At 62.1% G+C, this 22,439-nt stretch overlaps 1 protein-coding gene across 2 annotated transcripts; it reads left to right on the top strand.

Moving 5' to 3' along the window:
• Positions 1 to 22,420, top strand: LAMC3 (laminin subunit gamma 3). Of its 2 annotated transcripts, XM_086764124.1 has the most exons (30): positions 1 to 60; positions 1,651 to 1,762; positions 2,720 to 3,241; positions 7,061 to 7,365; positions 7,518 to 7,648; positions 8,536 to 8,702; positions 9,122 to 9,310; positions 9,475 to 9,592; positions 9,673 to 9,771; positions 10,123 to 10,259; positions 11,701 to 11,817; positions 12,112 to 12,310; positions 12,520 to 12,632; positions 12,897 to 13,115; positions 14,936 to 15,124; positions 15,207 to 15,452; positions 15,761 to 15,914; positions 16,032 to 16,174; positions 16,256 to 16,434; positions 16,516 to 16,654; positions 17,059 to 17,264; positions 17,563 to 17,639; positions 17,926 to 18,060; positions 18,363 to 18,507; positions 18,619 to 18,780; positions 19,118 to 19,220; positions 19,323 to 19,522; positions 19,751 to 19,897; positions 20,102 to 20,201; positions 20,859 to 22,420. In XM_086764124.1, exons 3-30 carry the CDS (start codon positions 2,824 to 2,826, stop codon positions 21,101 to 21,103), a joined length of 4,782 nt encoding a protein of 1,593 aa, XP_086620250.1. In that variant the 5' UTR covers positions 1 to 60; positions 1,651 to 1,762; positions 2,720 to 2,823; the 3' UTR covers positions 21,104 to 22,420. The 2 variants fall into 2 exon arrangements, with proteins under 2 accessions (XP_086620250.1, XP_086620251.1); XM_086764125.1 differs by lacking the exons at positions 1 to 60; positions 1,651 to 1,762 and having other exon boundaries at positions 2,869 to 3,241; positions 18,622 to 18,780.
• The last annotated feature ends 19 nt before the right edge of the window (positions 22,421 to 22,439 follow it).

Raw genomic sequence — 22,439 nt, 5'->3', positions numbered from 1 at the left:
GGTACCGACCCCAGCCCCACGGGATGGAGCCACCCTCAGCCTCATGAGCGGTGGAAGCAGGTAAGTGGGTGGTGACACCCAGTCCCACACCAAGCGCCCTGTCCAAACCCAGTCGTGCTGCCGCCTTTGAGCTGGGCTGTGGAAGGTGGGGGCCATGGGCTCTGGCATACCTTGCTCCCGCTCCGTGCCTGCCTTGTCAGGTCTGATCAGGAGGAGGATCAGTCGGCCCTGCGCTCTCTCTCCAGATTTAATTAACGGGCCTTTCATCTCTACCCTGAAGGAATCTGCTATCTTCTGTCTTCTTAATTAACGTTCATTAAGCAAATCAGAAGAACGTTTTCTTCTCACCGCCTCCACCGTTCTTAACCCTTGCGGGGTGCCAGGTCCATGCCGGGGCAGGAGGAGGCTCCTGGCCTGTGACGGCAGGTTTAGGTGTCACCACAGCCTTGGTCATCCCGTCTCCACCATGCTTGGGCCACTCCTGGGGCAGTGGGTGAAGTCTCTCCAGGTACAGAGGGCTTCAGCTGAGGTTGGGCTCTGCTATACCAGCGGGCTGGGAGCAAATCCCAGCTCTGATTGCTCTTATGGACAGCGTTGTTCAAGCTCATCTGTGTCCCGGGAAGACAAGGGGTTTCCCATAACCAGCTTTAGCTCTTCATCCCATCCGGGGCTGATCCCATCCATGGCCGGGTGATGCACCTGTGCGTGAAGGTTTTGCTGTGAGAAGCCACCGTCCAACCCTGGCAGGCATCGCAGTGCAGGGGAGATGATCAGTGTCTTCTCAGAGAAAAGGGGATTATTTGGGGCTGCCCCTGCCCCTTCTCTTGCAGACTGAAGTTAGATCAGCCACAGCAAGGTGGTTGTCGGTCACCAGGACTGGGAGGGGTATGTGCAGAGGTGGGGTCTCCTGCCTCCTCAGTTTTCCCTTGGAGATGACCCAAGGAATCCTGACCGCAGGGAATTGCTGTTCTCTGTGCGTGGGAGAGGAGCTGAGCTTTTCCAGCTGGTCTTTGGTCCGAGTCACTGAAGCAGTGCCAAGACCACGAGCTGGGGCCAGATTGTGCCCAGAGCACTCATCCCATGCATGGCAAGTGTGGGGCATCTCCTGGGACAGGCAAGGGCTTGTGCCCAGCACCTGGCAGGAGCCTGGGGTGCAACTGAATCCATCTGGGGACGTGCTGCTCCCACACCGGCTGCAGCATCCCCGCTGCTGGGCATGGCGGTGTCACCACCCATTCCTGTCAAGCTCCGGCCCCATCGGCTGTCTCCCCATGCCATGCTGGAGGAGGAGGAGGTGGGGTCAGGATACTCATCAGGTTTGCTCAGATCCACTCTGCATCCCACAAGCAGCCCCTGAGCCCTGGTTGCGTGGTCTTGTTGCTCTCTAAAGCAAATAAAGCAGACTCCTCTGCAAGAGGGGATGGGCTGGGCAGGGAAATCATCTCCTGGGTGTGTGCAACATCCCGAGGAGGAGGTGGCAAAACCATTACATGAGAAATCCTCTCCTGCCCAGAGGTTGCAGCCCCAGCAGCAAAGGGAAAGCAAAACACCTGGAAAACCTCATCTCGGCAGGATGCAAATCCCCTTAACACTGGTGGTGGAGATGCGCAATGCAATTATCGAGCTGAAAACCCTTCTCTTTCTCCCCAGAGGCTGACAGTGGGCTTGCCACCGGCTGCCCGCTCCCAGGCAGCTGATGCACATCTCGGTGCTGGGAAATTCGCCCTTCCCAGCGGAGCTGGCTCCGGCTGTCAGAACCCAGGTCAATATATGGTAATGGGGCTTTGAAATGGTGCTGCTGCGGGAGCCGCTGCCGAAGACTCTGATTCACAGCTTCCCTCCGGTGCTTTCTCCCAGCAGTGTGCATGGGGAAGGAGAATAAAATAAATAAGAGTAGAAGGGAAGGGGAGGACGCGATCTTAAATTACAAATGAGGGCTAAGTTTCCAGGGCTCCTGCGGGCAGTGCAGCTGGGTGGCGCGGGGGGTGGAGGGGCAGAGGCGGTGGTCCCCTGTGCACCCCGCTTTTGCAAACATCCCCTTTTGCAGAGGAGGGGTCAGGGTCTGCCTGGGAGCACGGCACCGTGCTGTCCCCATGGGTCAAATCTGGAGGGTGCCACTGAGGGATCCCCTCTGGCACAGGCTGTAATTAGTGGTACCCAAGAAGCTGCTAACAAGATCTGGTGACTGTCTGATTTTGTTACCCCATGGAGATGCGATGTGCCCATGCCCTGGTCCAGGGGACTGGGCTGCCCTGTGGCAGCAGGCAGGGATGGGACACCCACCCATGGGTGTTGGTGTGGAAGCATTGGGGGGTGTCAGACCCACAACCCAGGCTGGCATGAGTGGGGGAGCAGTGTGGTCCCCATAAAACAGTGTTGGGGGAGAAAAGGGTGCTGGGTCTGCCTTTCCTCCACCTCCTCTTGATTTTGGGGCTGTGAGAAAACTGGTGACCCCCACCAACTTAAGGAAAAATGCACATGTGTTGTGTGGATCACCACGAGCTCATCCCTGGGGCTGAGATACGGAAGATCTCAGCTCCATCCATGCAGCCGAAGGTGCAAATCCCCTCCCCATCCCTGAAGCAACAGGGCTGGGTGCACCGTGCTGGGTGGGGTCCCATCCTGCCCCGCTCCGCACCCTGGGGACCAGGGTGGCCTGGGGGAAGCCCAAATTCTATAGGCTTGGGCTCGCACACGAAGTTTTTGACATTTCCAGCAGCTTCCACAAGATGGACCTCGGAGCGAGAGGAGGTGCCCAGCAGAGGGACCCATCCCATCCCATTCCATCCCGTCCCGTCCCGTCTCGTCCCGCCTGCTCTCTCCATGCCATCCAGAGGAGGCTCAGAGTCCGGCCAGCCGAGCCCCAGCATGGCACGGCCTCCCGGGCTCTGTCTGCTGGCCCTCCTGGGGCTGGGGCTGGGGACAGGGGGCTCGTCTGCCTGCTGGGACCCCCGGGGTCAGCCCCGCCGCTGCATGCCCGTCTTCGAGAACGCTGCTTTTGGCCGGGCCGCCCAGGCCACCAACACGTGCGGTTCACCCCCCGAGGACTACTGCCTACAGATGGGCGCCCGCCATGCCGGCGCCCTGTGCCACCGCTGTGATGCCGCCGACCCCCGGCTCCACCACAACGCCTCCTTCCTCACTGACTTCCACAGCCAGGAGGAAAGCACCTGGTGGCAGAGCCAGTCCATGGCCTTCGGTATCCAGCACCCCAACTCCGTCAACATCACCCTCCACCTGGGTAAGTGCCGGCGAAGGAAACCAGCGGTGGGCACATCAAGACCTGGGTGCGTGGCTGGGGAGACGGACGCTCCTGCATCCCACAGCTCCTGGCTGGGTCAAAGGCAGGACCATCCCTGTGGGTTTTTAGGGGGTGCAAGGAGGGGGATGCCCTCTGCGAAGCGCTGAGGGTAAATCACTGAAAAGACCTGGGGAGGGTCTGCCCCATCCATCACCCGAGCCACGGTCCCTTGCGGGGTGAGGATGCTGGTGGCTGTGCTTGCTGCTGTTTCCCAGCCAGCCGTGCCTAGGGTGTTTGCTCTCCCTCTTTCCTGGGGCTGCTTTTTACCGATTATGCAAGTTTGCAGAGCCGGAGGCAGGCAGGGGGAGGCACAGACCCCCCCCCACGAGAGCCGGGGTGAGCACGGTGGGTGCCCAGCCCGTGCCGTTTCACCCTCGTGCATTGCTGAGGATGCCCGGCACGCCTCGGTGGGGCAGAGCTCCGTGCAGCCCCCGGCAGGTCTCCCCAGCTGGGATCCGACCCTCTGCGTTATAAATATTGTGCAAGCTGCCTGCTTGGAGAGTACTTAAACCCATGGGGCATGTCTGGCATTTTAAAAAGGATTTTTAACATTTTCCTGCCATCTAAACGATCCTGGCTATTGACCAGCCCTGTAAAAATCTTCATTTTCTGCTGTCTCCTGCCATCTGCATGCCGAAGCGGGGTAGCGAAGGGGCTGCAGTCGGAGCCGGTAAGGGGACATCTGAGCGCTGATGTGGCACGGAGCTGTGCTGGCGGGACCCGGGGTTGGGGTGACACTGGGGGGTCTGTGCGTGCCCCGGCGGGGACGTGGGAGCTGCCTGGCTGGGCAGAGGTCGCCTCTTTCCCAGCCCCCTGCCAGCAAGCGGACATCTGGTCCTCATCCCCGGGCCGGGGCTGGGCTCCCCGCCGGGCATGAGAAGTGATGCTGGAGCTTGCCATCCCTGCTCCTGCTCCTGCCAGCCCCATGGAAGGGGATCTGCCGGCCTCTTGCCCACTGAACGCAGGCTGTCAGGTCAGTCCAAATTCATTTGTGCTTGATCTGGGGCATAGGCAACCCGAATGTAACCTGCATGGCTGAGCAAGCTGCCTCTGGGCGAGTTTGTGGCCACCGGTCCCAGCTCGGCACACAGATACGTGGAGGCTCCGGCATGCCGATGTGTGCGGCAGCCCCTTGTCCCAGCCCAAACTCCCCAAGCCTCAGGGCTTGCTTCCCACTCTCTTAATTTTCTTCTGGCTCTTCCCCGGCTCCTCTGCGGGCCCCTTGGACCCACACTCAGGTTTCCAGTGGAGTTTTGTCCCCGTGACTGCCCTGCTGTGTCTGTCTCCCATTAACACATCCAAGGCCGTAACGTTGCACCAAGCTCATCTTCAGCCCCGGTTCCTGCATCTCTCCCAGAGCTGGAGCATCCCCCTGCAAATGTACCCTTCTTCCTGCGTGGTTCATTTTTCTTGCCATGCTAAAAGTGCCATTTTGGTGCCCAGCTCGCTGCTTTCTGACCTTTCCCGTGGCCATCAGGCCCCGTTCTTGTCCCAGCTGCAGACCTTTTTATTGCTACCTTGATGCTTTCACTTGGGCTATGGAGGAAAAGCCCAACCGGCCCCTGCAGCCCCTTGGGCCGCGGCCCGGGACGAGCCCTCGCTCATGAGCTTCACCGAGTAATTGGGTTTTTTAACCCACGTAGCTTGTCCCTGCCAGCCTGCTCGTCTGCTCAGTCCCGAGTCAGACGTAGGTTCTGCAGCAGGGTTACCTGGGGAGCTTATTAAATAAGATATCCAATGAGTGGGACAAGACCTGTGTTTACCTGCACGCTGTTGATTGGCGTTAATTAGATTATCCTCCTTAAAATCTCTCTTCTCTGCAAGGTTTCAGTCGTGCCGTTACAGTGCATCGGACTCGGAATGGATCGATAACGGCGAGCGCCTATGGCCATTGCGTTTACCCTGTCAGATGTCGGGGAGGAACCCAAAATATTCGCAGGCTTGCAAAGGCAATCGCCACCGAGGCTCCTTGGGCAGCTCCGAGTGCCAGCGGCTCTGTTCAGAGTGTCCGTATCGGGCAGTGGCTCTGACTCTGATTTTCCCATGGGATGTGAGCCTGTAGCAGGCTCCTGGAGCCGAGGTTCGAGGGGGCCGGAGGTGGCTGGGGACACAGAGGTGGTGTAACTGTCCCACACGCTCCTCTCTCCTCTCCAAAATCCTCTGCCTGCAGCCCCCGGTGTGGTACGAGCTGCAGTTTGGGCTCTGCGGGAGGCAGGTGAGCACTTTGTTTGGAGGACAGCCCAAGTGGGAGAGCATCCTGCGGGTCCTGGTGCCATCGCCCCCCACCCTCAGCCGCCTGCACACCCTCCTGGCCTCCCCATCCCACTGTGTCCCATCTTTCCGAGCAGGAAAGGGGAGACCACCACCCTGGATTATTCTCTGGATTTTATTTTTTTGTTGTTTGTTTCTAAGCGGAATTTGCTTCATTAAAACGCCTGTGTGAGAAAAGCACGCGCTCCCTCGGGATGATTCCCCCCGGCAGCGGGTCTCCTCCATCCCAGCTGGAGGCACCACTTGGCTCTCCCAACGCAGCCACCCCCCACCCCTGCTCGGGGCTGCTCGGGGCAGGGGCTGTTTATTGACAGAGCGCCGAGCTCCCTTCCTCTCCCAGAGGAAACTGCGCCGGGAGGCGATGGCCCCGACCTCGCTGTTTTGGTAGACGTCCCCCTGGGACTGTGCTGTCTGAGAACCGGCGCCCGCTGGGCGTTCTCTGCACCGCGGGGTGCAGGGTAGGGGAACCCCCGCTGCCGCCATCCCGGAGGGAGGTGAATTTGGCGGGGAGCGCAGCGGCGGTGGGACAGCCTGGTTGCAGCCCCATCTTGGCCCTCGCCACCTCCAGGTGGGCTGCGAGTGGGTCCGTGCCCCTCCGCGGGCGCTCGGCCGGGTGTTCCCCGCATCCCTGACGGGACACAGCTGCTTTTCCCAGCACCAGTAGCTGGGCTGCCTCGGCTCCCCCGCAGCAGTCGCAGCACATACGCGACAGTATTCATATGGGCCCAATTAAAGGCTTGTTTTCCTAGTCCCGAAATAACCCCTCTAGCATTCCCAACTCATTATCTTTTCAAATAAAGCCAAAACCTTGCAGCTAATTGTTTTGTGCTGTCAGGAGCAGTGCTGCTATGGAGCAATCCAGTCTTTGAGCTGCTCCTTCATCTCTGGCAATTAGGCGGTTCTGATGTTCACTTTGGTGTTTTCTTTCCCCCTTTTTGCTCGTTCTTTCAAGCGCTTTCAGAGCTGCGCCGGCTGCCCCGGGGATCGACGGCCTCTCTTTGTCTTCATCCCGGCAGAGGCGGCAGCGATGCCGGGTCCCGGCATGCGGCTCTCTGGGAAGAGGCTGGCCTTGCCCATTTCCACCTCCCCATCCCCGTGGCACCGCTGGCCTGGGGATGCTGTGCGGTGCTGTGGGCCTGGCTCTTCTCCAGCACTGGTTAGAGCCTGGCTTTGCAGCGGCTCCTTGCCTGTGCAACCCACCTGGTGCATCCGTGCCACGGGTGGGTGGCTGTTGTGGGGCGAGAGCCGATTTGGGGCTGAACGGGGTGCGGGCTGCATCAGGGGCAGCTGGATGGTGATTTCTGCTTTGCACAAAAAAAAACCTCCTCTCTTCGCTGTGGCATGGAGGGGGACGGTGCCCGCGGTGGGACTGGGGGGATGCCGGCCGCCGCGCAGGACAGAACTCCGGAATAATTTCAGCCCTGGCATAGGCTGCGGCGCCCACCGGGCGGTCAGGAGAGGGTGACGGCGTGGCGGGTCTGTCCTCAGGCAAAGCCTACGAGATCACCTACGTGCGGCTGAAGTTTCACACCAGCCGCCCCGAGAGCTTCGCCATCTACAAGCGCAGCCGCCCCGAGGGGCCCTGGGTGCCCTTCCAGTACTACAGCGCATCCTGCGAGAAGACCTACGGGAAGCGGCAGCGGCACTACCTGCGGCCGGGGGAGGACGAACAAGTGGCCTTCTGCACCGACGAATTCAGCGACATCTCCCCGCTGAGCGGGGGCAACGTCGCCTTCTCCACCCTCGAGGGACGGCCCAGCGCCTACAATTTCGACGGGAGCCCCGCGCTGCAGGTGGGTGCATGGTCCCCCGGGACTGGGCGCACTAAAATGCGCCTGTGATGCCCTGCAACCCCGTAGGAAGAGGTGCAGGATGCATCCCAGCCGGAGTGGGGAGCTGGTGGCCCAGACCCCTGGCCAAGGCACCTTCCCTGTGTCCCCCGCAGGAGTGGGTGACCGTCACCGACCTGCTCATCTCCTTGAACCGGCTCAACACCTTTGGGGACGACATTTTCAAGGACCCCAAGGTGCTGCAGTCGTACTACTACGCCATCTCCGACTTCTCCGTCGGCGGCAGGTGAGGGGCAACCGCGCTGGAGCAAGGGGAGGAGTAGGGGGACCTTCCTAGGGCTGTGGGGCTGGGATCTGGGGCAGCTGCTTCCCACCTCGGTCTCGTCTGGATTGCACATTTGGGGCAGACTGCTCAGACGTGGCTTCCTCCATCTCTAAACCGGAGCTGGCGGTACAGACGGGTAACGAAACCTGGAATCCTTTGAGCTGTGCACAAAGGAAGTCTTCCCCCCCCCCCCAGCTCTCTCCATTTGCCACCAGTTGTATTTGCTTTGCCCCCTCCCAGCCCCATGGCTTTTAACGGCACTGGGGCTCGTGTTGCTCCTCCTGTGCCCCTGCTTGGACCCTGGGTGCCAGCAGAAAGATGTCCCGCAGCCACAGAGGCTGGTGGAGGAGCTTGGAGTTGGCATGGCCATGGCCAGAGGAGCTGGAGCAGCTGCCAGTGGGATGGGGGCGCTGATGTGGGACAGAGACGTTGGTGGCACCCACCTGCTGCTGCCCGCAGCCACGTGCCCTTCCCTGGCTGGGAGGAGTGGGCGATCTCTCCATCCCAGTGAGAGCTGCCTGCCCTGGGCAGTGGGGCCATGGCTTCTCCCAGCTGGCCGGCAGCCCCCGTCACTGTCATCCCACCCCCTCGGGCCCCAGCAGCTGGAGCTGGTTAGCGTCTCACATGGGCCACCCGCAGCGTGTGACTTCCCAGGTGGCCGGGAGCATTTCGGGGACACGGCGGGTGGCCTCAACACTGGCACAGCCTGAGCTGCTTTCCGCCCCACGGCCAACCCAGGCGAGCCGGCGCGGCAGCGGGGCCACATGCCGCACAGTCTGGGCACCGTCCCACTGCCGTCCGCGCCGGTGCTCGGAGCAGCTCATCCATGCGCCGGGGTCTTGCTGCAGGTGCAAATGCAACGGCCACGCCAGCGAGTGCGCGCCGGATGAGGCTGGGCGGTTGGTCTGCGTGTGCCAGCACAACACGGCCGGCACCGACTGCGAGCGCTGCCAGCCCTTCTACCAGGACCGGCCCTGGGCTCGCGGCACCGCCGAGGCCGCCAACGAGTGTCTCCGTGAGTATCGCCCGGGACGGCTCCGCGGTCACGGTGTGTGGTTGGTCCTGATGGGCAGCACTGGTGCTGTGTTGGCGTGTCTGGCAGTTCCTGCCCTTCCTGATCGGGTAGGGAGTGCCTGCTCTGTTCTGCAAGGGCAGGGAGGGAGGATTTCCCCCCCCAGGGGTCCCCTCCACAGCATCACCCCGAGAATCCCCTGACATTTCCTCACCCCACGAGCGCAGCCATCCGTTCTCTGCACGGTGCTGCACCCACCTCCGCTCCCAAAGGCAGAGGCATTGCCAAAAGCTCATGCCGCTGAGCCAAGCAGCCCCTCTGGCTCATCCAGCCCCCCAGGAGGATGCTTGAACCTCTGGCTGAGCCCCGTGCCCCCCGGGAGCCGCTGAGTTCAGCTGACCACCCTTCCTGCTCCTCCACAGCCTGCAACTGCAGCGGCCGCTCAGACGAGTGCTTCTACGACCGGGAGCTGTACCGTCGCAGCGGGCACGGGGGCCACTGCCGTAACTGCCGCGACAACACGGCCGGGCCCCACTGCGAGCGCTGCCGGCAGAACCACTATCGCTGGGAGCAGCAGGCTGCCTGCCAGCCCTGCCACTGCCACCCCGCAGGTGTGTGGGGCTGCGTCGAGACGTGAAAAACCCCTGCCCTGGCCAGGGCTTGGCTGGGAGGGATGGTTTTGGTCAGTTCTCCATTGCCCAAGGTCTCCTTGTCTTCTCCCTCGTGCCTCTCCCTGGCTGGGGTTGAGCCTCAGGGCTGTCCGGGGTCCCTGCAGGCTCCTTGCAGCCCCAGTGCGACAGCTCGGGCACCTGCCTCTGCAAAGCCAACGTGACAGGTTGGAAGTGCGAGCGCTGCAAGGACGGCTACCACAGCCTCAGCGAAGGCGGCTGCAGGTGAGGAGGAGCCCGGCCGCGGGCAGGAGCAGCGGGACAGGACTGGGGCTCACCTCACACCTTCGTCTCGCCCCATCCAGACCCTGCGCCTGCGACCCCGCGGGCAGCGTGGGCACCTGCGACCCCAACACGGGGCATTGCACCTGCAAGGAGAGGGTGGAGGGACACTTGTGCAACAGGTAAGCACTGCGGCCCCGGGATGGGGACGGGACCACCGCCCCCCTCTGGGCTGGGATCAGTGCCGGGGCTCGGTGGTCAGTGCAGGGCAGGCATCTTCACTCGTATGGGGCATTGCTGCTTCACCAGCCCCTACACATGACCCTGGCAGGGGCTCTGTGATGGGGATTCTGCTGGATTGCTCCCTGCAGAGGCCATGGCGGGCTGGTGAGGCCATGGGGCTGCATCCCTCTGGACCACTGGGACTGGGCTCACTTGCATCTGCCACCATTGTCCCCCCTGGGATGCTGCTGTGGTCCCCTGCGGCTCTGCCTGCCCCACACCACCTGCTCCTGTTTCCTCCCCATGCCCAGGTGCCAGCCGGGCTGGTTCAACCTGCAGCCCCACGACCCCGCCGGCTGCACCAGCTGCTTCTGCCACGGCCACTCCAGCGCCTGCAGGGCGGCAGATGGCTACGAGGTGACCCAGGTCCGCTCCGACTTCAGCCAAGGTACCAACCCCCAAGCCCTGGGTGAAACAGTATACAGCTGCACCAACTCCAGCCAAAAAACTCTGGCAGTTTGGGAAGGCTGGAGCATCCTGCTCCGGGGCTGAGCCATGCCCCTTTGGGGCTGAGTGGTGGTGATGGAGGGTCATTTCTCCGGTTTGCCTTTATTTTGCTGTTAAACCTCTGCTTTTGCCCCCAGCTCTGTGGGGACGGGCTCTCCCTGGCTCCCCTCCGTGCCAGCCTGTTCCCAGGGCTGTGCATCGCTTAGGGAGGGCTGGGCACAGCCTGGACTGTGGGAGCACCGAAAGTCAGCTCAGAAAGATTAAAACCTAAAATGATGGAGCCTGGTGGGGACTTCCCCCTTGTTCCCTCCTCTCCCCATCCCGAGCTGGGATGGGTCGGGGCAGACGGGGGCCAGGGGAGCGGGATGGGGTGCTCTCACCCAGCTGCAGGCAGGGCTGCGCGTGGCAGGGCTGGATGCGTGCAGGATATTTGGAGAAACCCTGCCATCTGCCGCACAGCCCGACGTGTGCAGCCCTGGCTGCGGGCACACCGCGGCCCCTGCTCGCCGGGACCCCCGCCTGCACCCCGACAGGGTACGGGCACCCGATGGGGCGCACGGGCCAGCGAGCAGATGAAGATGAACGCGCCAGGCGCGGGTTTATCCCGATTGCCTTTAAACCGTGCTGCCAATTCCTGTGCTGCTGTAACGCCTTCCGCAGCTTGGAAACCGAGCCAGTCTTTTTTTTCCACCCTTCGTGCAGACGCTCCTTTAGGGCCAGGTTTGGCAGAGCCTTGGGCTGGGCTGGGAGAGGCTCGGCTCAGTCGGGCAGCGTGGGGCAGGGTGCAGCCACCTGCCTTCCCAAAGCCCTGCTCCCCAAAGCCCTGCTCCCCGATCCGCAGCTGAGCTGGACCAGCTGGAAGTTTCCCGCACTGGGTGAAAGGGTCCAGATTTGGGATGGTTTGATAACCGAGCACAGCCCACTCGAGAGCTGGGGAGGCATTTCCAAGTGTTCATCCTGCGGGCGCCTGGGGCTAGAAGAAATAGCAAACCCTGGGGAGCGGGGGGGAGTTTAACTGATTTCCGAAGGAAACCAACTGAGTGCAATTACACCCCATCTCTCCCTGGGCTTCCCGCGTTCTCCAGCCCACAGTAATGTTGGAACTGCAGCACAGGCAGCGGGGCAAAAGTTTAAAGATATTAATTTCCTCTAAATCTAAGAAAATAAACAGATCTGGGGACAGCTAGGGCCACTCTCCAGCGCGTGAGAGCACAGAGCCTGAGCGGAGCAGGGTGTTACAAAGCGCTGGCCCCTTACAAGGCTCTGGAGAGTCTCAGAAGGAGGGACAGAAGCCCCCCAAAAGCAGCAACTCACCAGTCCTGGGCTGGTGGGGACTTGCTGCTCCCTTCGCCCATGCACTGCCGCTGTGTGCCGCCATGCAGGGCTGGAGGGCTGGGCTGCCGCGGCTCCGAGCACCACAAACCTGCCTCTGCGCTGGGCTGACGGGGAGATCGTCACCGAGTGGGATGGAGAGGAGCCGGTGGATTTTCTTGCACCAGGTATTGTGGGTGCTGGGTCCCCGGGGTCCTGCTCTGCCATGGGGACCCCCTGCTGCTCTCATGGGATATCCCACCTCTAAGCTGGTGCGTGAGGTGCCGGGCTCCAGCCCAGAGCTGAGTGTGTTTCGATAACCTGAGGCAGTGGGGGGCTGTGGGCTGGGACCCCCAGAAGGCAGGTTGGAGCTGGCCCTGCTCTAGAAGGGTGACCGTGGCTCCCAGTGCTGCCAGTGGGAACGGGACTGTGCAGGGTTTACATCCATGTCCTACAGACTTTGCTCCTTTCTCCTCTCGCAGAGAAGTTTTTGCAGAACCAGCGTCTCAGTTACGGGCAGCTCCTGTCCCTGCTGCTGGGAGCGGAGGGGAACGGGACGGTGACGAAGACCGGGATGCCCCTGCTCCGGGTCCAGCTGGTGCTGGAGAGTGAGGGGCTGGAGATCACCATGTCCAGCAGCGAGAGCCAGCCCCAGCACGGAAAGCAGGCTGTTGTCTTCAGGTACCCATCCTGGCGCTTTGGGGAGCCCCAGCTGGGTTTGGGACACAGCGTGTCTGATCTTGCTGTGGGGTTCAGCCCCACTCCTTGCCCCCCTCGGGGAACTGCACCCCCATCGCTGCACTGGGGTCTTGGTCAGGGAGCCGAGCTGTCCTGCGGCACGTGGCTGTCAGGCTGGTCCTGTCCTTCCTTCCATGCTCCTTCTCCAACAGGCTGCACGAGGCAGAGGAGGGTGTGGAGCCTTCGCTGTCGGCCTTCAGCTTCCAGCGCCTGCTCTCCAACCTGACAGCCCTCCGCCTCCGCGTGAGCTGCGGCCCCGTGCAAGGTGGGTGGCTCCATGCAACGTCCCCATGGGGACAAAGTTGAGATGGGGCTGGGGACATCAGAGCAGCATCAGGCTCTCAGGGACGAGAGGCATTGCAGGGGGTGTGTTTGGGTAGGGGTTGGCTCTTCTCTGCAAACACCCCTGGGTTCTCCAGGAGGGATTTTGGAGGCTCCCATGCCTGTCTGGAGCATTTCCAGGCAGGATGGAGAGAGCAGGGCCGAGGGATGCGCCATCCCATCCTCACACCGCCCTCCTCTCTCGCAGGCAGGCTGTCCCTGAGCGAGGTCCAGCTCACGTCCGCTCGCCCCGGGCCAGGGGCACGGGCGGGCTGGGTGGAGGAGTGCACGTGTCCCACGGGCTACACCGGGCAGTTCTGCCAGTCCTGCGCACCCGGCTTCAAGCGGGAGATCCCCTTCGGCGGCCCCTTCGTCAGCTGCGTGCCCTGCGCCTGCAACCAGCATGGGGACTGCCACCCCCTGGCAGGTGCGCACCCCTCTGCTCGTCCCGGGTGACAAATCTGTGTCATTGCTTGTTTGTGAGGGACGCTGGAAACCAGCTGTGAGGCTGCCATACCCCTAACTTGCAAGTTGAATTCCTTGGCTGGTTAGAGGGACCGGGTTCGTAACGCACAGAGATAATCAGCGAAACGCAGTAACAGTGGTAATTTATAATAAGAGGGGTATTTTTCATGGTTCGTTATGACCCTAAAGGAGGAGAAAGGAAGGGTGCTGGTCCTCAGAGGAGCGGGGAGGCAGGGGTCAGGGCAGGAGAGAGGCAGAGGGTTTTGCCAGGATGGGTCCCACAGGCAGCACTGCTGCCCTGGGGAGCAGAGCAGGACTGGGCACAGTCACCTGCAAAGTGGGGGTGAACCTGAGCAGAGAAAGAAGTAAAAGAGCAGGAAAATACAGTGGTGCCAGGCTTGTGGGAAGGCACCAGAGGAGCTGGCTCTCGTGCTGCCAGCCCAAGCCCTGCTCTGCTGCCAGACCCAGCTCGGAGAAGTGTGACTGTAACAAGGACTGCGGCTTGAAGGGAGGAAAAAGCAAAAGCAAAATCTTCAGGGTAGCACAGCTGTGTTTGGGGTGGTTCATGGGCTGTTGAGCTGGCAGGCAAAGCGTCTGGGTGGCTTTAGTCAGGGAAGGGGGGCTGGATTGCAAACCACTGGCCTGGAGCTCGAGGTGGCTGCGTGCATCCAGCGCCAGCCTCGCTGCTGTCAGCACTGGGGAAAGGCAGATCGGAGCTGGGAGAGGCTGGTGAGATGCTGCCTTGCTCTCTATCCGCCCCTGCAGAAAGCAGCAGCTCTAGTTAGTGCTGAAAAGAGCTTGGAAAGAAAATGATGCATTTGGTACCTGGACGGGAGCCCCTGGGGCTCTGCGCTGGCTTCTCCCCTCGGCGAGGAGCGACAATAGCGTACGGCCGGGATGGAAGAGGCGTTGAGCACAGCGAGTGCCCCGTCCTGCCAGCGGAAACGCGGCAGCAGCTCTGCAAATTCGCCCTCATCTCACAGAGCTGGGGCTGGTGCCATCGACCGCATGCTTCCCGGGGACAGGGCCAGGCTTTTGATGTCCCAGCCTGGGTGCTGCCAGCCCGCATCCTTCCTTTAGTTTGTTTTTCCACTCCTTCCTGCCGCCTGCTTTTCCTTTCTTTTCCATCATGCAGAAAATGGAAAAATACCCATTCCCTCCTGCGCAGCCTGCCTGGTATGACCTGATCCCACAGATCACGGAGAAAAATCCTCCCCCTGGCTCCTTCTCTCTCTCCAGTCAAGCAGAGCTTCTGCCTGGAGGTGGGGGGTTCCTTGAGCATCCTTCCTCCTCCTCCCAGCTGATTTTGGAAGGCTGTGACTCACTGGCTCGGCTCGCAAGGAGACGCTCGCTCCCCGCTGGGTGCCGGTCGGCTGCTTGTGTTTTCCATGACAGGCTGGAAAGGATACGCCTCGTCGCTGGGAAATGTGTTGTGGATTATCGCAGGCGCCGACAGACTCTGCGCACATCGACGGCGCTGCCTGTGTGCGCCAGTGCCGCCTCGTCCCTGCGCCGCGGGAGAGCATAGGGCTGGTGCTGGGCCCCCAGAGTCCTCTCCAAAACCTTTTCCCTTGAGCAAGGATGGGGCCAGGAGGGAAAACGTTATGAGTCCTGGTTGGTGATGTGCAATCCCAGTGTGATCCATCAGCTGGAATTGCGCATCCCTCTCGGCACCCCGCGGTGTGCCATGCTCGGGGCTTGGCTCTCGGCCACTCCCGTGGGCCCCATTGTTACTGGAGGCTGGGTTTTTGCAGACCCTCAGCTCCGTTTTCCTCCCCGCAGGGCACTGCCAGTGCTTGCACAATACAGAAGGTCCCTCCTGCGAGCGCTGCAGCCCTGGGTTTTACGGCAACCCCTTCGTTGGGCGCTTGGATGATTGCAAGCCATGCCCCTGCCCCGGCCGCTCACCCTGCACCGAGATGCCTGGCAGCGGGGAGGTGGTCTGCACCCACTGCCCCCCGGGACAGAGAGGTGAGGCTGGGGGCGGGCGGACAAGGGGGCCGTGGGCAGTGCCGGCACGGCCAGACCCTCTCCACATTTTCACCTTCCCCAGGAAAACGCTGCGAGCTCTGCGACGATGGGTTTTTTGGGGATCCCCTGGGGCAGAGGGGCCCTGTGCATCCCTGCGTCCCCTGCCAGTGTCACGGGAACGTGGATCTCAATGCCGTGGGGAACTGCGACCCCGTGTCCGGCCGGTGCCTGCGCTGCCTGTACAACACGACCGGCGAGCACTGCGAGAGGTGTCGGCCGGGCTTCTACGGGGATGCGCTGGCTCCCGACCCAGCAGAGAAGTGTACATGTATGTACAGCCCCGGGGGCTGGCCCTGTTCTCCTGGGTCCCGCAGCCAAAATCCTCCCAGGAGTGGAGGCAGAGGATGGAAGGAGGATGCCCAGCGGTTTTAGGGGCTGATGGATCGTCTGGGTTGGCCCCAAATGCTTAAAAATGGCCTTTGCCACCTTCCTCAACTGCCATCCTTCCCTGGAGATACTCTGCCTTGCAGGGGCTCAGCCTATTTGCTGGTGGGGGATGCAGCCCCCGTGCCCCATTCCCGCTGTCCCATCTGCCAGCCCTGTGCCGGGATGTTAGCTGAATTTTGTCTCCCATAGCTTGTGACTGCAACCCCGACGGCTCAGCCCTGGGGCTGGAGGGCTGCGATCCCAGCACGGGCCAGTGCCGCTGCCTCCCGCACGTGACGGGCAGAACCTGCGGGCTCTGCCAGCCTGGCTACTTCGGCCTGCAGCCCGCCGTGGGGTGCAAGAGGTATGTGGGGCATGGCGTGGGGCTGTGAGGGGACAGCAGTGGCTCTGCGTCCCCAGCTCTGGTCTCTGCTCTTTGCATCCCTTCGCTCGCTCATCACCCTCCACCTCTCGGTGCCAGCTGCGAGTGCCACCCGACGGGGTCACGGGAGAGCAGGTGCCACGCGCTGACGGGGCAGTGCTCCTGCCAGCCAGGTGTCACGGGGAAGCAATGCGACCGATGCCACCACGGCTTCTTCGGCTTCTCTGCCAAGGGCTGCCGAGGTAACGGCGACAGGGACTGCGCCTCGGTCCCAAAACCGGGGCCGGCAGCCGTGGCGTGACACCTTTCTGCCACCCTTGCAGCCTGCAACTGCTCCCCGCTGGGCTCCGTCACCCCGCAGTGCCACGAGAACAGCACCTGCCTCTGCCGCCCCGGCTTCGTGGGCTACAAGTGTGACCAGTGCCAGGCCAACTTCTTCCTTGACCCACCCAGCTCCCGCTGCCAGCAGTGTCCCGCCTGCTACGGGCTGGTGAAGGACGAGGTACGGGCTGTGCCCTGACGCGGTGGGCGCAGCGTCCCAGCCCCCGCGCTGCCTCACCGTCCCCCCGCGTCTCGCCTGCAGGCTGAGCGGCTGAAGGCCAGGCTGCAGGACATGGAGGAATGGCTGCAAACACCAGGCTGCGATGCCCACCCAGGCCAGTCCCTCGTACTGGGAGACGCACCCCGGGGAGATGGGCTGCCCAGTCCTCACCTCCTCCGAGGTACGGGGAACATCCCTTCCCTTCACCGTGAGGGGAACCCCACATCACCCCTCTGGGGACCCTCTGCTCCTGCCGGGTGCTGTGACAAGCTGGGTGGGTGCAGGGAGGTCCCACATCAGCGCTGGGCTCAGCATGGGCGATGGGGTGACCGAGAGGAGGAGGGCAGCTGGGGGGCCATGCCTTTTTGTACAGGACAGAGCACCACAGGGGTACCTGCACCCATGGAGCAGCTGTAGGGGCTGAGCACCAGCAGGCTTTGGGTGCTGCATCCCTGGGACCCTCCTGAGTACCCGGGAGAGACCATCTTCCCCTTTTATTAGCAGGCAGAAGGGGGGATGCTCGGCCATGGGGCAGCCCCACAGGCAAGTGGGGAGCGCCGAGCACCTCCTTGTGCTGTTTTGCAGGTGCCCGGGCTGCCCTCTTGGCTCAGGTGGGGCGGCTGGCAGGGGCTCTGGGCATCGTGCGGGGACATCTCAGCAATGCCAGCCGGGCCACCGGCTGCTCTGGCCACGGACCCCCCAAGACCTGCATCCTGCTGTCGGAGATCGAGGCCGTGCTGCAGTCAGCCCAGCGGGAGACCCTGCACGCTGCCGACACCCTGGCTACCACGGTGCGGGCTCCTGCTGGCCCCGGGGCTCCTGGGGGGTTGGTGGCCATCCTGGGGGGCAGTGGGATGTGCAGGACTGCTGGGGTGTGATGCGACCAGCACGGTGGGCGGGTGGGAAAGCCTGGGGTCCGCACGGGTACAGCCCTACTTGCAGCTGAGTCAGGAGGAGCTATTGCCCTTGCTCGCTCCTGTTTGCAAACCTCCTCCAGCCCTTCGGGAGGTTCTCATTGGTGCTGGGCTGGTGGGATCTGGGGGTCCCTGCTCCCTGCCGGGGTCTCACTGCTGCTGTTTGTGTTTCAAGGAGATTCCCCAGGAAATCCCTCAGCAGCCCACAAACTGGAGCCGCCGGGCGCTGGAGGCCCGGGCGCTGGCCGAGAGGTACGCATGCAAGTCCCGCACCGTGGGCTGTATCGGCTGGGATAGCCGCTGTACCGGAACCCTCCTTCCCTTCCCTTCCTGGCTCTCTGCCCGTGGAAGGCAGTGATGGATGGAGATATGGGAGCCCTGAGCCTGGGCTTCGCTGTCCCCGTGAGCCTGACCCTGTCTGATCCCGGCACACGCAGGCAGAGGAGGCTGCCTGCCCAGCTCGGGGTGCAGGATGGCTGCTCCTTTCCCAGGAGGCCAACCCCTAATATCATCTCTCTGGGTGCCCCTGTCCCTGCAGCCACGGGGATGCTGCAGCACAGGTGGAGGCGGTGGTCGGGAGAGCCCTGCGTGCCGCCAACGCCAGCTCTGAGCTCCTGCAGAGCCTGCTGGAAGGGAATGCGACGCAGGAGGCGCAGCGCGAGCTGGAGGCCGGGTGAGGGGCTGGCAGTAATGGGGGGCTGGCAGCAAGGAGCTGGGTGGGAGGGCACCGCAGCCCCTTGCCTCCGGCCAGGTCCCTGTTTCAGGACTTGGTCACAGTGATTTGGCAGGGACATGCTGAGTCCTGTCAAACTCACTGCAAAGTGGAGAGCCAGGGTGCTCCGTGCTGGGGTGTTTCATGCCTTTTCACCCAGTGTTTCCCCCTGCACCTATGTCCAGGGCCAGGTCCCAAGGCATCATCTCCATCCTTTGAGGGACCAGAGGGCCTCAGGTGACTGTGGCGTCCTGTCCACGTAGGTACGAGGAAATCCAGCGGGCGCAGGAGGAGCTGGGCGCTGGCGTGGCGGAGGTGGCAGCAGAGGCCAGGGGAGCTTTCGCTGCCGTGCAGCAGGCAAATGCGGACATGGCCGAGAAACTTCTGCAGGTGGCTGCACTGGGGCAGGTGAGCAGCGTCCAAGCGAAGGCTCCTGCTTCCATCCCTACCTGTTGGACAGTGCTGCCTCCTGGGCTGGGAGATGCTCTCGCAGAGCTTTTGGCATCCCTGACCCCATAGCAGGCACTGCCGGCACAGGCTGGAGCCCTGGCACAGGACCTGGCAGCGCTGGAGCAGGCAGCGGAGGCACAGGAGCCATCGGCTCGGCGAGCCGTCAAGGTGTCCCGTGCTCTGGCAGCCAGATTGCACCAGGAGCTGCAGAGGACTCGTGGCTTTGAGGAGGTAATTGCTGCTCACTTGCATGGGTATCTCTGAAAAACAAGTGATGGGGACCCCCTGCTCCAGCTGGAGCTGGGGGGGTGTGCTGGGTGCATCCTTCTCCTGCCTCCCACCTGGGCACAGTGGGGTGGGTGAGCCTCAGCCCCTGTGCTCCAGCAGCTGGAAGGACCATGCCTGCAGCCAGGGAGTTGGGAGCAGATGTTTTGGGAAACATCCGCCCTTGGGCTCCTGGATCACCCAAGGAGCTTGCACACCGAGTGGGAGTGGGCTGGGACCCATGTTTCCCAGCTGGATGCAACTCTCCCCCTCCTCACCCTCACTCCTGCTCTCCTCTCCCCAGCTGCGTGACCGGACTGGCTCTGCACACAGCACAGCCAGCTCGGCCGTCTCGCGTGGAAAAGACGTGCTCTCCGACGCAGAGTCCCTCCTGGCCAGTTTGAAAGGTAAATGGCACCAGCTCAGCCACAGCTTGGCTCTCGCCACCCTGGCTCTGGGTGACAAGGGGAGAAAGGACTAGTTTGGTGATGGCCAGGTTGTCCCTGCAGGCATGAGGAAGGTGCTGGGGCATCGGAAAGGCCAGGCTGCCCTGAGCAGGAGGATGGCACTTGTGCGGGACAGGGCGATGGTGGAAGCCCAGAGGAAGATTAAACAGGCAGAGAAGATGCTGGGAAACTCCTTGTCCATCTCCACTACAGCCCAGAGGATGGCCAGGGAGGCTGAGCGAGTCTCTGGGGAGAGCACCAAGGTCTGAGCAGAGGGATGTGGGGTGCAGGGAGCCCGTGCCAGGCTGCGGGGCGCAGTCGGGCTGGCACCTGTCACAGCAGAGCCCAGCCTGTTGCAGGGCTGCAAAACTCCCAAATACAGCTTCTGCTGCCCCTCCAGTGCAGACCAGGAGGATGCACCTGACCAGGGTGCCAGCTGCAGTCCCCCTCCGTGTCCCCAGGTGACTGTCCCCATCTCCATCCCTTTGCAGAGGGCACAGGCTGTGCTGCAGGAGACCAAGCAAGCCCGCAAGCATGCCAGCCAGCTCGCCACACGTGCCAACGAGACCCAGCGCGAGCTTTCCCAGCAGGAGCGTGTAGCTGAGAAGCTCAGGGGGGACCTGGAGGAAGCACACCAGGTGAGTCAGGTCCCCTTGGGCAGGTTGTGTCCTCCAGAGCCTGGTAGGGGCTTTGCTTACAGCTCAAAGCATGGGGAGCAACTTGGCTTTTGGGCTCCACTGTATGGGGAGTGCCTTGGGGACATTCCTGGGATCCCCTTCCCTTTCCCATCCAGCCAAGGGTCAATGGTGTCCCTGATCTTGCGTGTCTGTCTGTGTTGGAAGGTGGGGACAGAGGTGAGTGAGATGGCAAAAAGTCTCCAGGAAGCCCGAGGCTCACTCATCTCAGACATCAAGACCCTGAATGACCTGCTGAACAGCCTAGGTGAGACCCAGATGGGAGTGGGGTGCGGGTTCCTGGGGAAGGGCCAAGCTGTTGGGTCTGGGGCTCTCCTGTTCGCTGGTGCTGGGTCTCCTCCTCGCTGGCCATCCAGGCTGAGCTGGGTGCCCTTCAGCTGAGATTGCTCAGGATCTTATCAAAGCTTCTCGAGGGCTCATGTCTTGAGGAAAGCCCTCGTGCAGAATGAATTGGGGCTTGCTGGATGTGTGTGCTCATGCCTGGTGTGGGGACACTGATCTCCCTTGGCATCTCCAGAAGGAGCAGGGCTGGATCAAGGGCTTGGTCCCTTTGGAGCGGAGCGATGTGCTGGGCTAGGTTCACTCCTTGTTGCTGGTTGGTTTTGCTCCAACTCCCCCTGCTTTGATCATCTGGGTACATTTCTGAGTGCTCTAGGGCTCCTGCATCTGAGAAAAGATTTGCAAAAGGGTGGAAATCATCACCCACCTGTAAGAGAGAGACGTGACTGGAGCCACAGTCCCATTTTCTTATCTGTGATCACTGGGAAGCTGCACTGCCTCCATGCCCCGCTGCACCCACTCCCTCCAGTTTGCCTAGTGCCGAGGGTCTGAGCCACTGGAGCATGTCCAGAGCCTCTCCTGCCTAACTCTCTGCCTCTGATCCATGTTCTCTCCCCTTGGCCAGGCAACTTGGAGCAGGCTGCGGAGGTGGAGGTGGTGCTGAGCGCCGGGCGGCTGCAGCTGGAGCGGCTGTGGCTGCGCCTGGCCGCGCCGGGCACCCTGGCTGGGCAGCTCAGCCTGCTGCAGGAGGAGGCGGCGAGGCAGCAGGAGAAGATCCAGGCATTTGAGAGTGACTTGGCTGAGATTCAGGCCAACAAGCAGAACCTGGAGGACATTCTGCGGAGCCTCCCCGAGAGCTGCCCAAAGTGACAGTGACGCTTTGTCCCACTGTACAAGGAATGATAGAGCAAAGGACACCCTGCGTTTAACCAGCATCCATCCTCCCCACTGCTCTTCATACTGCCCACCATACGACATCACACCTCAGCTCCTTATCTGCACCAGTTCAGGCTCAGCGTCCCGAGCACTGTGTGGCACAGCTTCAGTCACCAGCTCTGCCCTTGGGCTGGGGGGACAACCGCCTACCAGGGACCTAACAGGTCCCTGTTTCTGTGCAGGAGACAGAGCTATCCCAGGGTTGGTCTCTCATCATGGAGTGCACTGTCGCAGATCTCCGTGCCAGACGCATCCCTCCATCCATCTTTCCCCACTGCAGCACAGTGCACTGGGGAGGGGCAGCTTATCAAGTACTTAACGTACCAAAGCCGTAACCCCTGCTGGTCCCTCCTGCCCCAGGAGGAGATAAGAGAGGCTGTTGCACACATGCTGGAAGCTGGTCCTCCTGCACAGCACCCCGCAGTGCAATGCCCATGATGGTCACAGAGGTGCAGAGACGAGTCCCAGTGAAACCAGGCTGAGAGAGGAGCTCATGGGAGGGCGCGCAGCTTGCCTGCTTCCCAGGGGAAAGGGAGCTTGCAGCAGGGAGGGCAAAACCACAGCCAAGCAGCAGCAAAGCTGGACCCTTAACCAGCTCCTGGCAGGCACATGGGCCATCCTCTGTGTGCTGCAGGACAAGAGCAGCTCTGCTCCTGCTTTTCCCCCACTCCATAGCAGCATAAGGTTGCTGCTGCCCACAGCTGTGGTCTTCATGACGTGTCCCAGGTACAGACCAGCCCAGCTGCTGGCAGTGCCAGGGGCTGGGTTGCACAGCAATGCACTGGGCAGGGAGGTGGGAGAGCTGTCACTTGCAGCTGCATCACCCCCCGGTCTCACATCACACCCACCCACCCTCCCCACTGAAGAGGTCTTGAGCTGGCTGGTGTCACCAGGCTGGACGGGAGCAGCTGGACATGGCCAGCTCCTGCCAGTGACACTCCCACGGGGGAGCAGAGGTCAGCGGCTGTATCGCCTTTAAAGGAAAGGCATGTGCCTTCACCCTGTGCTCCCATGCGGGTCCGGGGGCCACGCAGGCAGCTGAGCCGGGTCCTTGTTCCGCCCATCCTGCGCTGGCTGTGGCCTGACTGCAGGTAGCGGTTGAAGTCACTCCCGTAAGACCAGAAATGAGGCCACAGGCTGGAGCCCAGTTCGCTTTTTAATCTGTTTTACCTGTGGTGTTCTGCTCACAGTGCTGGAAATCGGGTTTGCTAAATTCTTTTGTAACGCTTTATGTAAAACTGTGGCCATAGACACTGGATCCCCTCAGCGT

The sequence above is a fragment of the Chlamydotis macqueenii genome, chromosome 20 (assembly GCF_036417535.1).
Source record: "Chlamydotis macqueenii isolate bChlMac1 chromosome 20, bChlMac1.mat, whole genome shotgun sequence".
NCBI lineage: Eukaryota > Metazoa > Chordata > Aves > Otidiformes > Otididae > Chlamydotis > Chlamydotis macqueenii.
The sequence above is the reverse complement of the archived record's forward strand: the minus strand, read 5'-3'. Positions and strand labels throughout refer to the sequence as shown.